This window comes from Callionymus lyra, chromosome 5, assembly GCF_982586985.1.
Source record: "Callionymus lyra chromosome 5, fCalLyr1.hap1.1, whole genome shotgun sequence".
In the NCBI taxonomy this organism is placed as follows: domain Eukaryota; kingdom Metazoa; phylum Chordata; class Actinopteri; order Syngnathiformes; family Callionymidae; genus Callionymus; species Callionymus lyra.
The window spans coordinates 25,950,391-25,974,384 of NC_141822.1; the positions used below are offsets into that span (position 1 = coordinate 25,950,391).

The 23,994-nt window shown below is 37.0% G+C and overlaps 4 protein-coding genes across 10 annotated transcripts in view; 1 reads left to right on the plus strand and 3 right to left on the minus strand.

Moving 5' to 3' along the window:
• Positions 1–103: 103 nt before the first annotated feature.
• Positions 104–6,610, minus strand: c5h7orf57 (chromosome 5 C7orf57 homolog). Of its 2 annotated transcripts, none has more exons than XM_087791617.1 (8): positions 6,521–6,610; positions 6,136–6,200; positions 5,753–5,929; positions 4,355–4,442; positions 3,946–4,069; positions 2,786–2,850; positions 2,593–2,693; positions 104–1,309 (listed from the first exon to the last, which is right to left on the minus strand). In XM_087791617.1, the coding sequence occupies exons 2-8, from the start codon at positions 6,176–6,178 to the stop codon at positions 1,245–1,247; spliced, it is 663 nt and encodes a 220-aa protein (XP_087647743.1). In that variant the 5' UTR covers positions 6,179–6,200; positions 6,521–6,610; the 3' UTR covers positions 104–1,244. The 2 variants fall into 2 exon arrangements, with proteins under 2 accessions (XP_087647743.1, XP_087647742.1); XM_087791616.1 differs by having other exon boundaries at positions 6,516–6,610.
• A 777-nt stretch (positions 6,611–7,387) lies between these two features.
• Positions 7,388–9,801, minus strand: LOC148079897 (four and a half LIM domains protein 2-like). The gene is made up of 5 exons (XM_087792579.1): positions 9,636–9,801; positions 9,297–9,471; positions 9,045–9,214; positions 8,330–8,516; positions 7,388–7,539 (listed from the first exon to the last, which is right to left on the minus strand). Exons 1-5 carry the CDS (start codon positions 9,789–9,791, stop codon positions 7,388–7,390), a joined length of 840 nt encoding a protein of 279 aa, XP_087648705.1. The 5' UTR covers positions 9,792–9,801.
• Positions 9,802–12,680: 2,879 nt separating this feature from the next.
• On the plus strand, positions 12,681–14,588 carry LOC148079898 (PI-PLC X domain-containing protein 1). Its single transcript, XM_087792580.1, has 7 exons — positions 12,681–12,870; positions 12,958–13,094; positions 13,337–13,462; positions 13,531–13,686; positions 13,747–13,859; positions 13,941–14,008; positions 14,073–14,588. Exons 1-7 carry the CDS (start codon positions 12,768–12,770, stop codon positions 14,348–14,350), a joined length of 981 nt encoding a protein of 326 aa, XP_087648706.1. The 5' UTR covers positions 12,681–12,767; the 3' UTR covers positions 14,351–14,588.
• A 4,896-nt stretch (positions 14,589–19,484) lies between these two features.
• LOC148079899 (collagen alpha-1(XVIII) chain-like) overlaps positions 19,485–23,994 on the minus strand; it is a 35,885-nt gene continuing 31,375 nt past the window's right edge. For all 6 annotated transcript variants that reach the window (XM_087791624.1, XM_087791621.1, XM_087791620.1 and 3 more), the window contains 6 exons: positions 23,569–23,697; positions 23,465–23,497; positions 22,970–23,383; positions 22,675–22,872; positions 22,483–22,592; positions 19,485–21,423 (listed from right to left, as the gene is read on the minus strand). In XM_087791624.1, the coding sequence (XP_087647750.1) occupies positions 21,210–21,423; positions 22,483–22,592; positions 22,675–22,872; positions 22,970–23,383; positions 23,465–23,497; positions 23,569–23,697 (1,098 nt within the window). In that variant the 3' untranslated portion in view covers positions 19,485–21,209. The remainder of the gene's footprint in view (positions 21,424–22,482; positions 22,593–22,674; positions 22,873–22,969; positions 23,384–23,464; positions 23,498–23,568; positions 23,698–23,994) is intronic.

Genomic DNA, 23,994 nt, shown 5'->3' on the forward strand with positions numbered 1-23,994 from the left:
GATTAAAAATTTAAAAAAAAAATAAGGACCTTTGTGTAAATAATAACAAATAAAAACATTGAGACGAAATTAAAATGTCGGACAATACAGAAGAGCTCACCAGTACATGCACATGCCCATTTATTTAAGTAGGTGTACAGTCAAACTTCAGTTGTCTTACATAGAGTTCAGTCACGATTACATTGGAGGGATCCCGTTTTTAAATAAAACCGTCACCTGCAAGTCTACTCAGAACGAGTGGAAATGTGCAGAAATAATAAAAAGCGAACACTGTGTGTAAGAACGAACAACATTAGTGTTTTTTTTGTAGTGACATGACCGCACGCACTGGTTCAAATGGAATAGCAGGTGCTTAAATAAAAAGCAATAATACAGTGCACTAGCCATTTAATACAGACCTTAAAAAAGGCAGGCAGGATAATACCTCAAAGAAAGACCGGACCTCACAGGTATCCATTACTTATCAAGAAAATATACACCTGAAGGCTTAGTCAAATGAAAAGCTCCTTCACATTATAAATCATGTTCTGGCAGTAACAACTTGTAAATAAATAATGAAGGCAGAAAAAACATGAATCACTCGGGCAAATGGGGCTGGTTTGCATGATGAAACATAAAATATTCAAATATCTAATCTTTGAAACACTTTTTTTATTTGCAGCTCAAATAGTCAGATCTTGAGGTGGACTTGGCAAAACAAATGAGGGTTTTCCGTGTATCTCTCTCTATAAGATCAAATGTTTGTTACGAATTGAATGAACTGCAAGACAAAATCATTTAGCTATTGGCAGGTGACTCACATTTTGGAACGGAGGATTGTTAATGGCACACATGACGCACAAGAAGCTCTTAACTTAAAACATAACCACTATATCTAGTACCACATTGTTTTTTTTAAATCGCATGAACACCGTTAAAAGCACCGACTCAATCTTCATACAACCAGGACGGAAGGCCAGCACATCCACTTGAATACAGCAGATCGTACGAGCGACTGACTGGACAAGATTCAGTGAATCACCGACAGCTTTGTCTCTCACCAGACTCGTTGCCTGTCCTTCAAATTGAGCTTTGAAAATGTAAAAAATACAGCACGGACACATCTATTTAAACTCTATGTGGATTACTCTCACAGTGTGAAGCAAATAAATAAAAACCGTTACTTTTTTTGCGTAAACATAAGCACAAAACATGAGTGGATGTGGGTGTAAAGGTTTGCGACGATCCACTCCGTCGTTACGTCTTCACTCGAGATCATCCTCGCCCACGTCCTCAGTCGCGATAGTGCTGGTTTGTTCAGATGTCACACCTGAAAGAAAAAGGAAAAAAAAAAAAAAACAGGTTCTGAAAAAATGGTCATTTATGATGTCAACCTGACAAACGTCATCACCATTTCTGTGTGTTAAGACTGTGGCTATCTTTGCAGCTTCAGACGTCAGCAAGGTGGAGCGCAGTTTGTGCCTCAATCACGTACAACAACTGGTCTTATGAGTCAGAATTAGCAACGCTGCAGCATACTGGCAGAAAGGTTTGCCATCTTTTGCTCTATTTTTTGCCATTGAATAAATAATGACCCGTCACGCTCGGTTATAAATGTTCCCGAGATGTTTTTTCATATTTAATTTAGTAAGCTGATAAAAAATTAGTGTTTAGCACTATATTCAATTTCAATACTAAAAAAGAAGGTAGAAGTATATTTACTAACACATTATTAACTTTCAACTCCACAGACAAACAATTTTAAACTTACCAAACCATATTTGTCATATTCACACATGTGACCAAACATAATAATTCTGTATTTCTTTATCATCAAGCACAAATGTTTTAGCAACATGGACATGGATCATAATTATAAGACACAAGTTCACAACCTGTTGATAATGTCAGGTAACAAGCAAAATATGTTTAAGGAGTTGTTTTGGGTACATAATGCACTGCTTAAAAAAAACGTTAAAGAGAATATCCTAAATTTTTCAGAATGGTTTCACTCACTAAAAGTGGAAAATACAACCACAGGTTTCCTCCGCTGGAATTTAAACCAAGCCAACCACAACAAGTGTATCAAGGGAATCTTCCTGAGACTGATGTTCCCTCAAGGGATCTCTTAGACTGGTATCAGGGCATCAACTTCTAGTCACTCTGCAGTGGAATAAGAGCAACTTCTGTGGGTTGCTGTGGCTGACGCTTGTGCTTCAGCTAGTGGTGAGGGCACTGGCAAAATGCCAGACTAGCCCTAAATTTGATAAAGAATGAGGATTGAGAAATATAGTCTGTGGCCAACACATGCAGATCCATTATTTTATAGAGGCTGCCTTGACGCCTCTAAATTCTATACTCTGTCAATTTGCACAACAGGTCAACGTTCCTCCTCACAGACGTGTGGTCATTTTATTCATTGTTCTGTGCACTTGATTTAAAAGCTTTTTGAATTATTTTACATACAGCAGTATGAGATTTTAATTAATGTAAAGCAAATTCTTCTTTTTTTCTCTCTAGAACAAATATAATAGAACACTATTTTTGTAGGCTGTAAATGGGTGTCCATTTTTCTTTAAGGCCACAAGCTAAATATTAAAGTGGATGTCTTACTTGAAGTGTCATCATCATTAGGAGACTTCTTCTTCTCCTCCACATAGCCATGACTGAGCAGCTTGGACATGCTGACCGGAGGAGCCTTCTTTTCAAATGATCTGTAGAAGCAGCAATGAGATAAAGAAATTAACCTTTTTACGGACTACACAATAAAGAAACGCAAAAAAAACCTATATTATAATTCACTCACGTCCTCTTGTATTTGCCGGTCAAGGTCAAACCTTCAAGATCGGAGGCCGTGTCATCAGGAGAACTCTTTAAAAAAAACAAGTCAGTAGATTTGGTGCTCAAACAAATTCAAGAACATAGATTTGGATGCATTATTTAGATGAAACATGCAAATGTTATAAAACTGGACAATTAGTAAAACATGAACGATTAGTAAAACATGAACGATTAGTAAAACATGAACAGGAAGAAATAAATATGAAATCAGGCATGCGCAAAATCAGTCAATCACAGCTACCAAAATCAGAGGGTGAATGCTTGTAAATTAAACAAGTAAAAGTGCAGCAGTGGTTAAAAATGTGTAAAGAAATATTTAATTATTGTTATTATTTGGTTTTGAACTGAATTCGACAGGCACAAAGGATGGTGGTGAAATTTAGCAATTGTCAGTCCAACAAGGCGGGGCACACCTTCTATATTGAATTATTAAACGGTTTCATTATTTTTTTCTTAGCGTGATGAGCAACATGCTACCTAGGGACAATAAAACCACTTCCTCCTCAAACCAAGCATGCAATAATGACATTGAAACATTTACGGAAAGTTCAGGTTTTTACCCGATTGTCTGAGGAATATTGTTTTTACAATTTAGCTAAAAAATACACATAGTTTTTTGTTTATTTTTATTAAGTAAATGTTATTGCGTTTTAATTTACTCCATGCAATTCATAACCAAACACACCAAACTACCTTGTTTCAATCCCATGCAGTGGAACCATATTCAACGCATTTTCATAATAGTGGCATTTTAATCAATTTAACCATTTTGGCATAGTTTATATTTTGGTGACCGTCTTTAGTCTTCTTTTTAATTCCTTACCATCTTTTACATTGTGTTAAACCTCGTCTTCGCATCGCATGATGAAGTCATCATTTTATTTGACAACCGGGGCTAAGGGGAGACTATGGTGAGACTATGGTGGGGTAATTGAGACTATGGCAGGCCACCATGGTCTCATCAATGTATGGGAAACATTGAAAGTAATGTGTAGGTTGTGGGGGTTAAATAAAAACTAAACATGATGATGGTGTTAAAAAATAAAAAAAAATGGAAAAATTATTCTTGTAAAAAGATGAATATGGCTTCGACATCGTGCTGTAAGCCTTATTTTATCTATTCACCTTATTTTTTTCAATACTATCAGTCTCTCTTTCCCAGGCGGAATTGTTATCAGTGCCAAACGGTGCAGCGAGTGGCTGCCGGCCTCCCTTCGACTCGTCGTCGGGAGAGCTTGGTTTGCTTTGGCTGCAAGTACAAAACCACGATCACACGAGACACACAAAGCATACTGGGCCATTTCACTGGACAGATGTTTTTTTGTCTGTTCTGGTTCATTTTAAAATCTCTTCCAGCTCTTGAAGTTGAAGGCATTTCCCACTCCAGACTCATGCATTTCAGAGATAATTTGACCAAATATTAGAAAACGTTATTGCTTTTAGTAAACATGTAATCATGACGGACCAAATCACTGAGCGACCACACCAAGAAAATCAATAATTAATTAATTCTAAATCATTCATGTGTACTCACTTCTTTGTGTCCTCATCTCCAAACCAGTTGGTTGGAGTATAGGACTTCCTTGGCATGTCATCGGCATCATCGTCATGACTCAACAGACCTGTGGGGCAGAATAAAGGTAGTGAGAACCAAGATGGACAAAGTAGGGAATTTATAATGAAGCACAAATATTTCAGATCTTAACATTTTTAACCATTTATTTTCATTTAGGTAGAACTTTATAGATCCCGCAGGATTGATTCTTTCCTTCGCGAAAAATGTTTTATTACAATTTATGTACAGTAACAAGAAGAAAATCCTTATCAGATTAAACCATTTCATGGAAGACTCGTTTTCAAAATGATTTCTAGTACTTCACCAGTAAGAGAATTGTATTTTTTTTACTTTTCAAACTTGCCTTTCTTCCTCTATCAGCTTCTCTCTTCAGGAATAATCACAGTCACCCATCTTCTCCACTCTTCTCTACTTGTCTTTCCGCACAATTTCTCTTTCTTCATGCTCAGCAATTCTTCTCTATCCTCTCTTTTCACCAGACAACTTTGTAATATCCTCTCAAAATGTACTCCCTGCTCTGCAAAAATGGCATTCAAATGATGCAAAGAAAAAGGACAAACATATTATATGAATAGAATTATTTAATTAGTTTATTAAATCGGCTAAATAAAGTAAAGTATTCATCTTTCATGTGATTGAATATGTGAGGATTTAAGGAAAAGTGTTCAATGATTGTGTTTTTATCAACCTTTTAAATATCTGATTCCAGCACCAAAATGCTTCAAGTCAGAAAACTAGAGTAGTACCATAAAAGTGTCTTACTATCATACTAAATAAACTTTATTAAAGCTCTTTACTAGCTAAATACTATTTTTCAAGTGTTTATTAAGATAGAATCCTCACCCATCACTAATCATTTTCCTATCTTAGTTCTATCAACAATATTCAGCTTTGATATTTGGGTTTCATAAACCAAGCTGCAATTACAATTTACACAATATATCTTTGAGACTTGTTGAATGACATGCTTTCTTTCCTTTATTTGGAAGGGATCAGAATCACTCTGGGATCCTTTTATTAAGTACATAAAATGAGACGCACCATTTATGAAAGCTGGATTTGCAAGCATTGTCCGACTGACATTGACTCACTGATCATATGTTGGACTACTCAGAAACTATAAGGACGTTTTGACTGGCTGCTGTCTTGCTTTCCTATTCTTAAAAAAAAATGAAATACATTATTTAATGTAACCCCTTTGTCTCAGGTGCTCATTTTTCTTTGTGTGCCTTTGGTACAAAATCTGCATTAATAAATTATGCCTTTTTGAAGATGTTGAAATAAATGCAGTCGTTTCTTTCCTTTGAACCGTGTATAATAGAAGTAGTAACAGGGTTACGTTGATTTTATATGTACCTTTATGTCCACCCCCTTTTGCTAGCTTGACATATTCGGAATCCGTTTCGAAAATGCCCACTCGTCGTCCAGTGACCCTTTCCACTGGAGAAGTCTCATCCGCGGTCTGGGAGAGCCCAGGGATTTGGGAGGAGGGTCCAGTCACACCAATGTTGAGCGCAGCTCCGGGCTTGATGCCTGAAATGAGAGCAGAATTATATCCGCTTGTCTTCTTTAGGGGCTTCAGCCTTTTTGCATGAATGCCTTTTTTTTTTTTTAAACGGATGACTAAAATGGCTACAACAAATAACAAATTTACAGCAACAGTTATGAACATGTGACACATTTAAAACAATTATATATTAAGTGAGATTTATCACACAAATGAAAGGTTAGATCATCACCTCCAGGTTTGGTCCTTCGATGGTTGGGTACAACAGCACTCATCTTCAGTTAATATGCAAGAAATCTGATGAATATACAATTAATTATTTAGAAAACGTTTACCAAAGCTAAGCACAAAAAAAAAATACAATTAACTGCTTCCGTTATATTTAACAGATTGTATAAAATATACATGTTTAACACGTTCTTCTTTTTTTTATTGTTTAAGGAGAATGAAGTATTCTGAGGAGCATCATTAGCAATGTGGCTAACAAAGCCATGCTAGTCCAGTTAGCCGCCTTGCAGCATGACACAGGATTAGAAACAATCATTTAGAATATTATACTACACACTGCTTACGTTTCTTTGAACATTAACACTCAAGGAAAAAACATCTTACTTTACCAGTTGCCTCTTCAACGTTTTCTTGTAGAAGCGCCGCGGTTGGATGGCGTTAGCTTATCTTATCTTGCGGCACCTGCTACTCACTTCCGGTAGGCGTTTACAAAGATCGTCTATAAAAAACGACGTGTCACCGCCCGTGATCCGACGCGTTACAGCGAGACTAACTCGTGATTTCATTTTAAACAAATACAATCTCAACGAACTACTGTTCACATTTGATTTAAAAACAAAACATGATTTGTATTTAAATTAAAACTCAACTTGCATTTTGAAACATTGTAATAAGGAACGTCGAAAATATGATATTAAGTAAGACGTCTCTCTGATGAAGGATCTTATAATACCAGAGAAAATATTTCCACAAATAAAAATAAACAATAAAAAATAGCAAACGACACGAAATGTATTAGTTTAGTATCTTTATTGGAATCATTATTTGTTTGTAATATCATTTAATTACACAAAACAATCGCATTAGTAGAAGCAATGTTAATGTAGACACCCAAACATTTTAATACATTTGATATATGAGTTGGATATTTAGAGAGTTTTCTTTAGTTTAAATAATATTTCTTGAACCATAATACCGGTGCATTGTAGAATAAGCATGAAAAGAGAATGTTGGATAGTTTCTATAGCTGTAAATTACTCTTTTGAATATATATTTTATATTAATACATGGATATACATGAGATAGATATAGGGTGTGTTTTAAGTCAACTGGTAAGTGCATGCAAAGGGAATCAGCAATTTTACTGATCAAAGAACAAACAACTGTTAACTAGTAATCTCATGGTAAAGAATCATGCTGCTCCTGTTTAGATCAAAGCTGTCTCAAACCACCACTTTTCTTGCAGGACCGACCGCTCAGACATCTTTGCCACAGTCTGGGCAGAAGACGTCGTCTTTGCACGTCAGGAAGCCTCGTCCCACCAAGGACTCGGAGCACTTTTTGCAGTTGAAGCAGGTGTTGTGCCACTGGCGCTGCTCGAATGAGATGTACTTGCTGCCACCGAGACCTGAGTTCGGAGCAACAAAGGGGTTCAATGAGTAAAGTGGAAATAGATGGTCATCTCATGATGCTGGTAATGACATTATGTGTTCGCTTGTGTACAGAGAATTCAGGAAAACAGATTAAGGAGGGAAAAAAAAGATTTATCTCACTTAGTTCTGAATGTAAGTTTTGATTTAATTTTAAGAGAAACTTACGAAATAAATGAAATCTAAATTATATTATTGTTAACATTTCTAAACTCAACTTATGAAAAGGTAAACACAAAAATGAGAAGCTTCTGATTGAAATTAAGTTCATGGACACTCCTCTAAAGTATACAGAGGTTACTTGTTTTCAAATTCCTTTGGATTACTGTGAAGCTCAAGTTGATAAACTCGTAAGCAAGACTGTCTGGAATAAAAATGAATAACAGGAATTTTCCTGACTGTGCATTTTTTATTAAATTTCATGCGTCCCAACGGTAATTCCATTATCCAACTTCAAACAAGAGGATGCCGCTCCTTATATGCTATGTCATTACTTGGCAAGAAAATCACATTTGTTGTAGTTAAGTAGACCATTAGATTATGTTCTCACCATTTATTTATAGACAATCTAATTGACCTTGATTTACAAACCAAGTTAAGTTTCAAAATGTCATCTGCTATCAAATCAGAATTTGAAAAATGTAATGTTGATCCCCCCCTGAAAAATAACAACTAAAACAACATTTTTTATGATCAAAAGCAACAAAAAGAGAAATGATTAAACAGTCAAAAGTTAAAACCAGATAATATTTCCCCAAAAATACCCACCACTTATCGGGGCGGTGCAAGATTCACATTTCTTGGAAAAGAGGTTGCAGAAGCAGTCAAGGCAGTAGGCGAAGTCGTCCCGAGAGGTGAAGCGCAAGCCGGCGAGCTGCTGCTTACATCCAGTGCAGACGAAACACGTCTTGTGCCAGGGCTGGTCGCGGTAGTTCACACCTCCGTTGATGATAGCCTGGAATCCACAGAATAAATTGGATTAACAATCCACAAGAATCACAATGTAGTTATCTATCCTTTGGTGAAAACTTGTAAGTCTCGGTAAGTACCTCCATCTCGCTAATATGGTTTAAACAGAGTTTGTGACTGTCTTGTGACTTTTGAATAATCAAACATAAAAGCAGTCCCCGCTTTTGTCATTGAATTGCATTATTGAGTTAGAAGTATTTCTCGTTAGAAATCACTATCATGAAGCCTCAGTTTATTCGGATGAAACAAATTCTCGGCTACTTTCTGTCTCATGTATTTGAGACATAATTACCAAGCCAAGCTCATATTTCATGATAGACTGTAACTAATATGGTCATGAAGGGATTTTAATTTGCATTGGATTACCATCTGGATCCTGCAACCCTTTTTGATGGATTTGTCACTGTAATGATCGGAGCATTACTTTCTCACAGATCTATTCTAAGTGTTCTATTTGTTGCCACCAGTGGTAAATTAAATTAAGAAACATTTTCTCCGTGTTCTCTCTTTTTACCTTTTTGCACTGGATGCACTGAAGTGCAAATTGCTTCTCATAGCAGGTCAGGCAGTACTTGTTGGCGTCCTTCTGGACGAAGCTCCGGGTACCAATGGGCTGCTGGCAGCGGTTGCAACTGAAACAATGCTCGTGCCAACTGTTGCCCTTGTGCTCCATCTTTTTGGACCCTAGCATGATGTCAAAAGGAAGTCATTGAGCCAAAAAGGATGTGTATTTTGTTTGAAACCTTCAACCCTAACTTGAACTCACCAGGCATGATGGTCTCCTGGCAGGTGTGGCACTTGGAGGAGTACTCATCGATGTAGCACCCTGTGCACATCAGCAAGTCGTCCTTCGTGGCGAAAGGTTGATCGGCCAGCGACTTACTGCATTTGGCACAGAGGAAGCATTCGCTGTGCCAGTGACGCTCATCGTATGACAGATCCTGCACAGATTCTCAAATACGTTTGTAATTCATTAAGACACAATATTTATTTGCAAACAAAAGCATCCATTTTTTTCCTTGTTTTTAAGTAAAGAAAAAGTGTGAGGCTTTGAATGTCATGAACCCTTCCATGCTTAGAAAATTGCATCCTTAGAAGTGGTTACCTTGCTGGTGCAGGGGATGACCTTGTGGCAAACATGGCAGTTGCTGGAGAACAACTCTTCATAGCACTTGATGCAGTACGGATTGTCCTGCTTGAGGATGTACTTTTTCCCAAACAGCGACTCTTTGCAGTTGGTGCAGTCATACGGATCCAACATGGCCACTCAGTCACTCTGGGAGCAAAGATATGATTTTAAAAAACGTTCCCCCCTAAGTGGTCAGAGCACGAGATCCGATGCCACCTGAAATGTATTACGTCTCATTTCTCTAATTGTTAAATTCCCCTTGCTCATTCCAGTCTCCACAGTTTCATCTCACGTCACATGTCCCATTTAATTACGTTCAATGTGTAGCTTTCAAATGGAGGCCTAATTGCCGTATAGGGGCTTTAATTTGGGGCTACATAGAACAAATTAAGCTCGGGAAAGTTGTCAACAGCCTGCATAGAGCGTCAACTTGAGAGTGTTTAAGCCCTCCATAGTTTCTCGGAAGAATAAAGGGAATAAAATTGTCATAAGGGGAACAAAATCAGATGAAATAGTTAATACAAATATTAATAATACAAAAGTTATATATATATATATATAAAAAAAAAAGTTTTAGTTTTGTAGTGTAATAGCAGATTCGTTATTTTAGTTTTTTAATTATTCCATACAACATTAAAAACATCTTACAAGCCAAAGACAAGCAATTCATTATAACATTACCTACGACATGGAAAAAAGGCTATATTTCTGCTGGAATTCATCTGTGTTATTTTTCTATTCATGAAGAATGAGCTCAACACCCAGAGTTTCCTGATTAAAAAGTACAAATTTTGGAAACCAAATCACCCTTAAAGAGTGGGTGGAGGGAGAATTGCCGAAAGGAGCTGAAATTGTCTTAATTATCCTAATTTTTATTATGTATGAAATATGATATTAATCCGCTATTTGAATTGTAATGATGTCTTCTGCCTTCCTTTTCACCCCTTACAATAAAAAATAAAGATTTGAAATTATGTAAATCTCCTTTATTTAGTATGTTATACATTTTGTTTCAATTTAATCAACACTGGACGCATCTGAATTTCCATAGGGTTGACCCGATCGAGATGCCTCCGCCCCTAAAACCTCACTTAAGGGTCGTAGTCTACATGCTAGTTTAAAAAGACAATTGGAGTTATTTTGGAGTTTAAGATCAGTACACACACAGAAAGACAGAACGACCATGTTAAATACTTAATATACATCCTCCTATGAATATATACGTCATTATTTTTTTTGCCATGGTCATTGATGAAAAGAAAAGAGTGAAGAAGATAAACAAAGAAAACGTGATTTACCTCCTGATCCCGTGCAGAGAACAGCAAAGAAGCAGGTTGCAGGATAGTTCTCAGAGTTCGTATGCATGCATCCAGTCGAGTTCATCTCCTTTATAAGAGGGCAGAGTCTGGCCTGAGCTGGGCTGGACTTCAAGCCTTACATGTGATGGACTCCCATTCGCTAAATTGAATAACTAAGAAAATTAAGTTCAAAACTAAATAATTTCCACTGAAAAATTAGGATTTACATTTGCTTGGAACAATTATTTTGGGTCAATATCAAATACAATGGTCTCAACTTAATCACTTAATAGAATACAAATGTTTTTGGATGAAACTGCATCTTAAACCAACATTCCTTAAATCTTCAATGATAACTGATGCTACTCTCAGTAGGAATACATCCTTGTGTTTTTCTTTGAAGGTATACGGAGGGTGTCAAAATTCACACTGCTCTGCCAGCTGTTTTAATATATAAATATTGCATGTGCTGCAAGCGCCAAATTCCAATTCTTGGTGCCAAGGATTACAACCATGCACAGCATGACATAGAAGATTTTTTTTCTTTCTTCTAATGAGTCACTTGCTGAAGTAGAAGTGGTTCTTCGCCCTGGCAGAAGGAAATTGAATCGATGTGATTAGAATTTGTTCCACTATCAGGCAAAATTACTTATTTGATTTAAGTTTACCCCAAAGATGACCTTGTCAAAAAACAAAAAACAGGCGACAGGGATTTTGCAAGTATCTCCACGTGAGATGAAGTAACCTTTTACGTGGAATCTCGTCATTTTCTGGGGTAAAGTGAAAAATTGAGTTAATTCATGGAAGGTGCAAGGTTTTTTTTTTTACGTCCCCGTGTGACGAAGGTGGAAGATCATGGGTTTCCTGGGAAGATTAATAGTAATGCAATTGAGAATTGCACACACTAGTTGTGGGTCTTGTATGGGGATTAGCTACAGTTTGGAAGCAAAAAGAAAAACACCACAATAAAGAGAGATCAAATTTGGGCTCCAACCCAATCTCTCTGTGCCAGGCTCATATGTATGTTAAATCATCCCACAGGTTTACTTACCTGGAAAAAAAGTACTTCAGTCATGATATTATGGTACATATGTGTTGCACAACTTTTTTGGTGCCAGTCATATATGATACAAATAAAACCAATAATCTCAAAAAAAAAGAATAAAAATACATATTTTGCAGATTTTAAATAGTGCTGCTTCAAAATCTCAAACACTCTCCTCTTCTCATCCATCTTGACCCTCCTGAAGGTGGGAACTGAGTAGCATAGCGTCGCCAGATGAATAAAAAATGCAAAAATGGGAATATAAATGATTCCCCACTAGATCTCTGTACCTTGGCACAAAGATGTGCTGTAAAAAGAAATTTGATCAATAATGAATGGTCTGCTATTTGTCCATTTCTACATCAACAATGTGCCTTTTAAATAATTGAATAAACGTAAATTACTGTTTAACTATAGTATATCCCCACAACCACTTGGACCTTGTTTTTCTTATTATTTCCAGGGTTCCTTTTAATTTGTTTTCCTTGTTCACTACACAACAAATACTTATCACATTCATTAAACAATCATGTTTTCTGAATTTTCAAGAAAAAATATAACGATGAATCTGCGAGTAGAATTAATATTAAAAACATTCAATCATTAAAATGTATTTAGAAAAAATATATAAATTCGTGTGCGGGTCATATCCGGTTAAAGCCGGATATGGATGTTTGTTTCCGGAAGCTGCGTCGAAGAGTGTCGAAAGGAAATAAAAACAATAAGTTCAACTAAAATGTAAACGGTAAACTGAATAACTTGGTAATGGAAGAGAAGCAGAGTCTTAAGGTCCAAACAAACTCGGACTGGATGTCATGTTTGCCGGAAGAGTTGCTCGATGTGCCGCTCTGGAACTTAGCCATACCGGGTAAATCAAACCGAAGTTCGATTAACTTTTTTTTTTTTTTTGCAAAAAGACCATTTGTTAAAAAAATTCATTGTGATATTCTTCCAGGAAGTCATGATAGCATGTCCTTTTGTCTGGACACGTCTTCCCCGGTGCTGACATCGGAGCCGCTCTTCCTGCGTCTGATGGACCAGTTCTGTCCCTTCTGGGTCCGACCCTGTGTGTCTCGCTGGTCCACCACGCAGGTACCGAGACTAACCATCGGTTCTACTATTGTGTCTTCTTACAGATGTGGTTTGATTATAAATCAAATTATTGGACGCAGCTTAGTGCTTGGTTCTGTTTTTCTATTGCTGATTTTTTTGTACTTTCTTATTTAATTATTTTATTCTGTGCTGACACCACAAAAAAAATCCTATGTTGTGTTTACCAAACTGGAAGTATACGTTTCTGGTTCTAATGCGTTTGTTTGTGTGTACATTTATAGCAATCTGTGCTCAGTGACCAGTGTGATCTTGGCATTCGATTCTTAGATCTGCGGATCGCCAGGAAACCCTCAGCAGACAGAACGTTGTTTTTCGCTCACGGAATCTACACGATTAGCACTGTTAAGGTACAGTTAAAGTCACACGTTTTGGGTTTTACCTGCAGAGATACGTGATGTTTGCGCCTCTTGTCTAGGAAGCGTTGGAGGAATTGGCAACCTGGCTGAACGCTCATCCTCACGAGGTGGTCGTCATCTGCTGCTCTCACTTTGAGGGACTGACAGACGAGGAGCACATCCTTCTTGTCGAGTTCATCGTCTTGCTGTTTGAGAGTAAACTCTGCCCCTCAACGGTAAATACATCTTTTCATAGCAGAAACGGGATTAAGAGATATGTTTATTTTCGTGTGTAGAGCGTTCCAACTCTTCGTAGCTGTTGGCAGAAAGGTCAACAGTTGATCGTTTCCTATGACAACGAGCAGATGGTGCAGCGTCACTCTGAGCTGTGGAATAACACGCCTTACTTGTAAATATGAGTTCATTGATCAAATTGAAACATTTGATAGAATTAGCTAATCAAAGCTTGTATTAAATTATCCATTTTCAGATACGCCGACAGCTCGGACCCTAAGAAAGTGATCGCTTTCCTGGAGGATCACAAGAAACAAAGGCCAGGTATGTTTGCTCGTTCATGCAATGATATAAATGATCGATGATTAACGTTTTGATTTATCTCTAGATCCAAAGTTCTATGTGAGTGGATTGAACCTGACTGAAGACACTTCCTACGTCTTACACCATCCCTTACAAAACGTCAAGTTAATGACTGAGCCGGCCTTGTGTCTGCTGCTGGGCTGGGTGGAGAAGCAGTGTGCAGGACCTCAGGAGGGGGGGGTTAATATCATTTGCTGTGACTTTGTGGATATCAGTCAGTTTTGCTGTCTTGTGATAAACCTGAACTACAAAATGTTGTGCAAAAGAAAAAACATGCCTCAGTGTATGACGGACAGCTCATGAACTCTCTTCAAGTTGGGAATTAAATGAGATGAAATGTATAGAATATGAATAGAAAGACAAAATCTCAGGGACTAAGATGTCTGATCACCCTGGTGATATATGTATTTGCTTGTTTAAAAAAACAATATATATATAAAATATACCTGTTTCATATTGTACAGAATGGCCTATCTCATTGTGAACAACATCGTAATTGTGAATCCATCCGTCCAAAAGTGAATAAAGTGTTAATTGACAATTTTGCTTTTCCACTTTTCCAACTTCACTTTTATTGTATTTAATTTAACTTTAAAAGTCATTAGGGACAATTTGGGACTGTGAGCATGAGACTTCTCTGCTTCCAAATTCCTTCATTTATTCAAGAAGATTCCTCAACGAGTTGGAATTTAAAATGACAGAGGATCAGTGAATGTGAGATTCTCCACTGGGATAGTGCCTGAGTTGAAACTAGAGGATTCCCTTTTTTTCTGATTATGGTATAAAAGTGTGAGAATAATAAATATATTAAAAAGATCAGCATATATAGCTTCAAAATGAATTGAAATGTTTACTGAATGTGTATCTTTATATTTAATAGTTGCCTGCAGGTGTGCTATATATTGACTAAAAGAACATTTCTATTATAAAGAAAATAGCTGAAACAGTATTTCACAGGATGATTTATAAAATGATTTTCTTAGTTGCGAAGCAACAATAAAAATCCTGACACTGTATCTAACGGAGGTTCACTATTTCATTTAACAACATAGTTTATGTTATTCTTTAGGATCTTTGTATTATTTAAGCTGATTATCCTACTACATATTGTAATGAAAATAAAAAAATTAAACACCGTAGAAGCCCATGAGAAAGAAGACAAGATAATTTCAGCACCTAAACAGACCACTTACTTTTTAGTTGTTACTTACAGATCCACTGTTTTACACCTAAATTAAAATAAATTTGTTATACATATAATAAGTTAATAAACATCTGTACAAACTGTCAAATGATTGAATCATATTGCCTTAGAAAAAATGGAATAAAAAACTTTTTTTTTAAATATAGTTATGTTAAATATCAGTCTTGTATGTCCCTGTATTCATTTTTTAGGGATAAAGGAAAAAGAAGCTTGTTTTGGTTCAGATTCATACATTTCTTTGAGACAATATAATGACATATTAAATTAAAAATTAATAGAAAACATTATATCGTTAATATTTGCCTTTAAGAAAATTCTTTTCTGTGGCCAGAAACACAAAACTTAATTTCTAGCAGAATATAATCAAGAAAATTAAGCTTCCAACTCTTCCAGGTGCTTAAAGTCAAATATAAGGAAGACAACCATGACGTTATTTAATTCTATATTTACAAAGATTGGCCTTTTGTTTATGACCAGTGCATTTACTGTCACTTTGATGGGGCTATAATAGCAGACAGTGAAACAAACACATGTTTTTGTATAAATACTAGTTGTTTCTGGGAACTTTCAGACATGTTAAAGTATCACGGTAACATTCAGGACTGGTTATGAGGAACACACATGAAAGTTAGGACAAAAAGTTTACTGGGTGTCAAGCTATTAAAATATTTAAAAAACAAATTAAAACTTAATAAAGTACTTCAATACAAAGCAAATCAATACACTTGGGCATCCCAGAAGCACTTTGATCAATTTGTTTGACAGCTAAGTAACAACTTCTTCTGACGACATGTGACTATGATTGAATCTCAGTCGTCGACATTTGATTAAATTAAAGAGTACAGAAATGAAGGAAATCTTGTGCGAATAATTACACATTAGATCAAACTGTGGTGTCAAACTGTCTGAGAAAAGGAAGTGATTGTTATCAATCTTGGCTGCTTAGGCTATCATATCATTATCTTTTCCTTTCTTTAGATGCCACTTTTACTCTGACTGGAAGTCTCTGTATAACGGTTTACATGATATAGAATATAACTTATCTTAAACACTGGCATCTTTTCAGGGCTGAGGTATCAATGTGAACATTATTCTTACTTTATTTAAATCTAAAAATCCGGTTTGTCACCTAAAATGACCTTGGCGGACCGGATTTGGCCACGAGTCTGTGACATGTTCTTAACAGTAATTAACTTCTGAAAACACATTAATAGTTTTCATTCAAAGATCATTAAAGTTTAATTGCGTTTACTTTTGTTCGGAACAAACCGATCTGACATGTGTCTGTGTGGCAGACCGGCCAGGCTACGAGATCAAAGAGTCTTGACCTAAACCACCAAACGTCCTCATCTCTCGACAGACATGTGACAACTCTCAGGTTCAATTCCACAAAGTTGACTCATCAAAAAGATCTGTTGTATTCACAGTAATCTGCTGCTTATTTTAAATGTCAGACATCTGGCATTTAAACCCAATTTCCCACGTGTTCTTGCCACAAAAGAGAGTCAGACCAATCACGGAGAGTCATAATTGATTTCAGTTTTCTAAAAAATTCGAAATCACATTGATTTGTTTTGCGGCTGACCCTGGAGACGCTGGTTGAATGTTCCGGCATCTTCCAAATGCCATTGACATGCTCGCTTCCAGATGTTCCAGCTGACTCCTGACAGTAATGGGCAGTCATATGGGAGTCATTTAGGGTGGGAGCTTGGAGAACAAGAGACTAGTTAGTACTTTTTTTTGGCAGAATCCAGAAACATACAAATACGCTTAGTTCACTGTTATAAACTTTGTAAATTGGTTCCTTCAGATACTGCTTTGTGTTGAATAAATGAATAATTTCCTACACTTCCTACTTTAGTAGCAGAACGTGAAGCAGCTGGGACGAGGATAAAGTTCTATTCAGACAGCAGTTAGAAGAAAAGAATGTGAAGATCGGTCTCAACAGGGTACAGACCGGAAGTGTTAAGTTATGGAGAATAATGTCATTTTTGTGTGCGCAGTGGCGAAGTGCTTAGAGTGACTCGAATAAAAAAGGTTGCAAGTTTGCTTCCAGTTCCGGAGGGAGCCAATTTGAGGCCCGTGATTTATGGGTTAACTCCGGGCAATCCTGTTTCCTGACACAATCCAAAAACATACAGAGGTTGATATGAAATTGTGTTTGTGAATGTTTTTGTGTCTTTGTGTGTTCTGCAACAGTGTGCTGGTTTTCAGTTCACGGTGTCGCCCGAAGTAGCTGGAATAGAGAATAAATTAGGATGAATAGATATTTGTGGTTTTAATTGAACTTGATCCTGTATTTATTTGTTGAACTTCTATATTTTTCATCTTTTTTCACATGTTTAATTATAAGTGAATGACATGATGCGGCAATATTTCCATTTCACTGATCATCCTTGTCAAACTATAATGCTAAAAACATCGATACAATAATGAATCAGCTTTTAGATTAATTGTAAGTATAGAAAAAATAGTGTTAAATCATATAGATTTCTTGTTTGACTTCTCTTCTACGTTAGTTTAAAGCTGCTGGTCTCAACCAGTCGGGCAGATTATAGCCTAGATGATCAATCAGATTAGCAACATTGAGAGTTTAAAATACAAAACCCTTCATCAGCCACAGACCGGGCATGTTGATTAAACATGGCGGTTCTGAAATGCATATTAAATTTTCACTGACAAGACGTAAAGAAGGAAAAACACGCTAAAAAACCCTGCATTGACTCTTCACAGAGGACAGGAAACTATCTTAATTTACACTCTCTTAACAATTTATGTGATAACACAAAATCATTACAAAACAAACCAGCGTTGCTTAGAGATTAACTTTCTTGTCTCCCTCTCGCCTTGGCCCATAAAATAGCTTTGCCTCTGGACAAACACAAACAAACACACTTGCTCCTTGTCCTCAAACCCTGGTCATAGTTTTAGTTTTGTTCTATTTATTATTATTGTCTGAGAGGTGTTTTGTTTTAAGAAAAAAACATCGTATTTTCTCTACATTAACAAAAGCACGTGTTGACAGCACGTTTACTCAAACCATGATCCTGTAAACTGTTTTTCTGAAGATCGTTCCGTGAATATATTCCGCACATTCCTGTCAGTGCGTCACCTGAGAATTCTTTCTTTTTTTTTAAATGTAAAATTCCCTTTTAGTTAATTTATTTCCACTGGTGTAGATTTAAACAAATTGGTTTAGTCCTTGTTTAAACACTCCTAACAGCCTGGATCTCTGCGTTCACGAAAACAGTTCACGAAAACAGTTCACGAAAACAGTTCACGAAAACAGTTTTGGGAAGTGTTTTGATGTTGTAATTATTTAATCCTACATGATCACTTATTCTCTGAACTGGGTCTTTTCAGAAATGTTGACTTCAATGAGCGTAAAACAAAGAGCAGATACAAATAATATATTAAGAAAAACTACTGTTAGGAGGGTTCATTGATCGGTCACTGTTTATGAAAAAGCATGTGAAAGAAACACTAGTTAAAAACGGCTTTAATAGAAAAGTATGTAAGTAAATCACTTAAATTGGATTTATCATTGTGAGTGGTTTAACAAAATGAATACTTTAGACTGAGGCGATAAGTGTTCTCTAAACAGTTCACTCTTTAAGAACATCATCTGGTGTAGGGTTTAGCATTAAACTGATTCAAAACAGCAAAAAAAACATAACTCTGCTCATGTGAGTCGTTTCATTTTATTGTTCCATGTGACATTTATCGAGACACTTAAAGGCCTTTCATGCTGTCCTATTTCGCTTAGTTAGGCGATCTGGTAGCTGGACCTCTTTTGGCTAGGTGCTGCCCCAGCGACCCGACTTTGGATAACAATACATTAGATGGAGGAATGGAATATTATATGTGTTTATCTATCCAGAAAGGTTGTTTTTACAAGTCTGAAACATCAGACAGCTGAGGATTTATCAAGTCTCTCCATTATGGCCATACGTCCAGTTTTAATTCAGAAGTATTGCAGGATTTTTAGTGACTAATCTAATTTCTGGATTTTCAAAACAGAAATACGCCTGAGACAAAATGTACCAGAGATATAGACTTGATATGATGTGGTTTCAACCTTTGGAGAACCCAAAGATAAGCCTTAACCAGAACTACCTTAAATTAAATGTTGATTTTTTTGCATTCATTTAGAAGGTTACATCTTTTTTACTTAATTAGTCAACTGAGCCATGAAAACATCTTTAACTGTGAATGTCATTAAACACAAACATGTACACTTTTAAAAGGAAACATATGGGGGTTGATTCAGATTCACAGTTTCCAAACAGTTTTATTCAATGTTTACACAACAAAGATGGCAAATTATGGAGCGTTAAGACCAAATCACTACATGTCACACAACTGCTTCAGCTTTTAATATTACCTTTACCAGCCTTGAAATCAATATTCATCACCATCAACTATTTCTGTACATATGTTTCACACGTGTGATTAAATATGTTCACAATATGAATACAAAAAATGACCCTTGACCCTATTTGTAGGATTGTGTGGTTAAAAAAAACGAAATAAATAACCATTTATTTTCCAAAATAATACTATTTGAAATGAAATCTCAAACGAGAAGATATTCAGATCACGGAAAAGGTTTTATTGTGTAAAAATATGTTCGGTTTACGTTGTTTGTGAGGTGCTGCTCATCACTTTGAGGTACTTTTTTTTAGGCATGTCAGCATGCTCACCCAACTATACTAACTTAAGTCACTAATATTGTTCGCTGACATTCGCTGAGTTTGAGATTGAGGAGTTTACAAGTACTGTTTGGCTTGAACTCTAAAAAACATTCTGTAGCTGTGCCACAAATCAAACGCTTCTTAGCCTTGCTTATGACTCATTTAGTAACTTAAAACTCTTTAAAAACACAATGTTATCAAGAGGTTTTATTCTTGATCCATGAAGATATAATTTAATTTACCTTCAGGACATGCTTAATTTATAGAGTAGGTGTTGCAGTAATGCTATACTATGAAGTCATCAAGTCATTCAGGTTACTTAGGTTTGTACTCATTTGTAATGGCATCCACAGAATCAGAAGATGGCACATGCAGTACCACCTAAAAGGCAGGGCCACCATTACAGCTAACAATTTGAATGATAACAACATAAGTGCCTATTGTTTGTTTTAAAAAAATGAAATAATAACAGATATTTTAGATCAGGCATTTCCAGGTTAAAAAGGTTCAAGGCTAGCGTCAACAACAATCATTCCCTTTTTGTTCACAATCTACATGAAAAAATATATATTTCTGCCAAATAATCTGCATCTAGAAGGAAACAAATGATTCTAGCTCTCACTGAGAATGAATGTTAATATATGCAGACTCACTTTGAGTTCAAGTGTAATGTATGAAACATCATAATAATACAAGTAATTAAGCTATATTAAAATATGTAGTATGACATTGTAGAACAAGTTGTAAATACTCCTAACCTAGAATTTTCACATTTGACATATTCCCAAACTGTAAACTGATCAATAAGCCACCAAAGTAACATTTACTGTATGTTTAAAGAATCAAAAATAAAGCCAGGAGTTATGATATACAATTTAGTTATAGCAGTGCATTATAGGACATTTTATGTTATTTTTTTAAATTATTTGATTTAGTGATGTTGCTTCTAAAATGATATCTTGAGCTGGGTATGTGTGCTGGTGACGCCAGATGGTTTCCTCTAAAACTTAACCCAAAAATGCCTCTGAAAAAAAAAACAGATGGAGTTTTTCAGATTCAAATCAAACGCTGCAAGTGAACTTTAAATGTGTGTGTGCTCACTCCAACACTTCAGTGTAAGTGTGACGGGACAATACTGGATAGCACCACATCGGTAGGTCAGGAGGGCATAGACCAAATATCAAAACATTTATTTACAAGCACCACATGCAGTGCAGATATATAAAAGTGTGTGTGTGTGTTTTGGGGCGTGGTGAGTGTGTGTTTATCTCTTGGCATGGTCGATGTAGCTGTTCTCGATGCACAGCACCACGTATGAGCTGGAGCAGCTGCTGGAGCTCTGCTGGAGCAGACTGCCGCTCTGCAGGGACGAGGCCATGCCGGTCAGAGCGTGGTCGCCGACCCGCCACGTCTCGCAGTAACTGTCCACCTGCCGCTGCCCGCCGCTGGTCGACCCGTGCCACATTATCTTCTCGGGCCTGTTGAGCGCAAGGTAGATACTTATTTACTGACGTCTTTACTCACTTATTTGAGCAAAATCTATTTATTTATACCATAGACAACCAGTAAAAAAATGTCCTTAACCCTATTATTTAGAACAGTGGGATAAACCTTCCCTAGTTTGAATACATACAGTATGTTCACTGACTTTATAGCATACAAACATGTACATTATAAAAACAAAATGCATGTACAAAATACAATGTTCCCTCATTTTATTGCAGGTGTTGCATCCTAAAAAACCCACTAAACAAAATCTGTGAAGTAGTGACCTTTATATTTTTTAATTTGAATTAATCAAAAAATGTATTTGATCAAACTCAACATTTCATATAAGTAAGTAAGTAAGTAATTTGTATTTGTATAAAATGCCATCCCTCTCCACAACCCTCTCAGTGTCACCGGAGCAGCTCTCATAATTCTTTGACGCCCAGCCAACCAATAACAGCTCTTGATCCTTTTTTTACCTAGCATAGCATGTTCCTGATACAGCTTTGCTACAGTATATTCAAATATGCAGTGTCGTGTGCAAAAATGAAATCAGTGAAACATTGAGACCATCAAGATCAGCTAAATCAAAAATCCACAAAATTGCATTTACACTATTCTGACACTGGGGGAGCCAGAAACAATGTTTTTTATATTACATTGTGCAGCTTTGTTTTGAAATATTTTGTCAAAATATAAAGTAAGTAAGTAAGTAAGTAATATTTATTTATATAGCGCTTTTCTAGACCAGGGTCACAAAGCGCTTAAACAATCAAAACAATACTCAAAAAAGTATATCGTGTAAGAACTAATGAAACTTGAGTGCCCGCAAGCGTGAAAAAAAAAAAATTAAGTTGACAGTTGGTCAGGATAACTAACTGAACTATTTGATAATGATCACACCTTTATTGGTAATTATTCAAGTGATTAAAGCTGGTCCAAGTCTGGATCAAAGTGGCACTTAGTCTAGTTTTCTCACACAACAAAATCTGTTTCCTCCAATCGAGGAAAAAAATCATGAAAGTCGATTGTATTTTCAGGAGACTCACCACGTGTTGTCTCTAAGAACATCTTTGCCATCAAAAGAGTAAAGCGGGACGTTGTCTTTCATCCGTCCGTTGTTGAAGATGGCGTCCCAGTTGTCGAACAGAACCTCGTCCTAAAGTAATCGCACACATTTTGGTTAAGATTATGGATTTTTTTTTTTTTTTTTAAGAATTCAGAGAAAATGGTTTCAGCACCTTCAGGTTGACGATTGGCAAGCGGTCTCTGTCAGACTTGCGGACAATACTGTGCAGATCCTGAAGCCTCGAGGACAGGAATGCACGGAACGTTCCTTGCATCCCAAGAGCCTGAGCCTGAGTGAAGCACAGGAAGTCGGCTCCTCGGATGCCGCGGATGGCTCCAGTCTGAGGTGTGTTCAGGGCGATCAGATGAAGCTGGAGTGGGAGAAACACATATTTAATAACTCTAATAAACTTTTTATTCAGCTTTTCCTTTCATATATTTGCTGAGTCATCAGTTTCATTTTCTCACCCCTGGACCGGTGGAGTGCTGGTGGGGGGGCGTCTGCGGTACATAGACTGGAGGTCGTCGTGGAGTGATTGCGAAGCGACCATCTGGACGTTCTCGGGTGGGGTGAGTGGGATACCCGGTGTCTGGATGGTTCAACCGCTCCGTGTAGCTGGGGTACCTGGGGTCGGTGGGTACGGGGTAGCGGGGGTCCGGCTGATATCGGGTGTCAGGTTGGTATCTGGGATCAGGGTAGTGCGGTTGTGCAGGTTCTGGCGGGTACTGAGATCGGTCCGGCGTCGGAGCGTACACGGCAGTGGGATAGACCGGGAGCTCTTGGCGTCTGTGTGTGTCGTGGTAGGAGCTGCCGGTGTTGGAGTGGTGGTCTGGGGAGTACGGGACGACTGGGGGTGGCTGAGCGGCTAACACCTCATTACCCTGAGGGTAGAAATTACATTAAAAAAAAGGGTCATTACAGTTGAAATAATAAGGAAATAGTCTTTTAGAAACTGTACTCACATCCTCTGCGGGCAAAGCAATGTAGCTTCCGAGCTGAAAGACAGTGAATATCAATATAACAGGCAGATTAAACAAACATCCCAACACTGTGACACCCGCCACACCTGAACTTGGCGAACCCCGTCTCGGACACGTAGGTAGAGATCAGTCTGGTCCAGAAGGTAGACCAGCGAGCCCTCAGGTTGTCGCCTGGCAGTGGCCGCCATGGTGTTGTAGGAGCGCATCACTGTCACCTTAATGTAATCAAAATATGACTTTTTCTCAAGAAACACGAGCCACGTTCAACACGTCTGATATGCTGTTGAGAGTGGAAGTAGCACTAAACATTCCACTACACATTATACTGAACAAACACTAAAATAAGTTCCTCTATTGTTGGAATATGTAGCTTCAACTTTCAGATATATTTAAGGGAATTTCAGACAAACCATAGATTGTATGAAGGAAATCTGTCGAGAAACTCAAAGGTCATTGGAAAGGTCAGGAATCCCTGACTTTTTCTTTTTTTTTGACAGTGTGGAAACTTCGTC

Excerpts from the sequence above, each read along its gene's own strand:
- LOC148079898 (XM_087792580.1), top strand. The coding sequence starts at position 12,768 with ATGGAAGAGAAGCAGAGTCTTAAGGTCCAAACAAACTCGGACTGGATG. Across the intron at positions 13,095-13,336 it reads CTCGCTGGTCCACCACGCAG|CAATCTGTGCTCAGTGACCA; the intron begins GTACCGAGACTA and ends GTACATTTATAG. Across the intron at positions 13,687-13,746 it reads GTAAACTCTGCCCCTCAACG|AGCGTTCCAACTCTTCGTAG; the intron begins GTAAATACATCT and ends TTTCGTGTGTAG.
- c5h7orf57 (XM_087791617.1), bottom strand. The coding sequence starts at position 6,178 with ATGAGTGCTGTTGTACCCAACCATCGAAGGACCAAACCTGGAG. Across the intron at positions 5,930-6,135 it reads TCGAAGGACCAAACCTGGAG|GCATCAAGCCCGGAGCTGCG; the intron begins GTGATGATCTAA and ends CTCTCATTTCAG. Across the intron at positions 4,443-5,752 it reads AAAAGGGGGTGGACATAAAG|GTCTGTTGAGTCATGACGAT; the intron begins GTACATATAAAA and ends TCTGCCCCACAG.
- LOC148079897 (XM_087792579.1), bottom strand. The coding sequence starts at position 9,791 with ATGTTGGATCCGTATGACTGCACCAACTGCAAAGAGTCGCTGTTTGGG. Across the intron at positions 9,472-9,635 it reads TCATCCCCTGCACCAGCAAG|GATCTGTCATACGATGAGCG; the intron begins GTAACCACTTCT and ends GAATCTGTGCAG. Across the intron at positions 8,517-9,044 it reads AGTGCATCCAGTGCAAAAAG|GCTATCATCAACGGAGGTGT; the intron begins GTAAAAAGAGAG and ends TGTGGATTCCAG.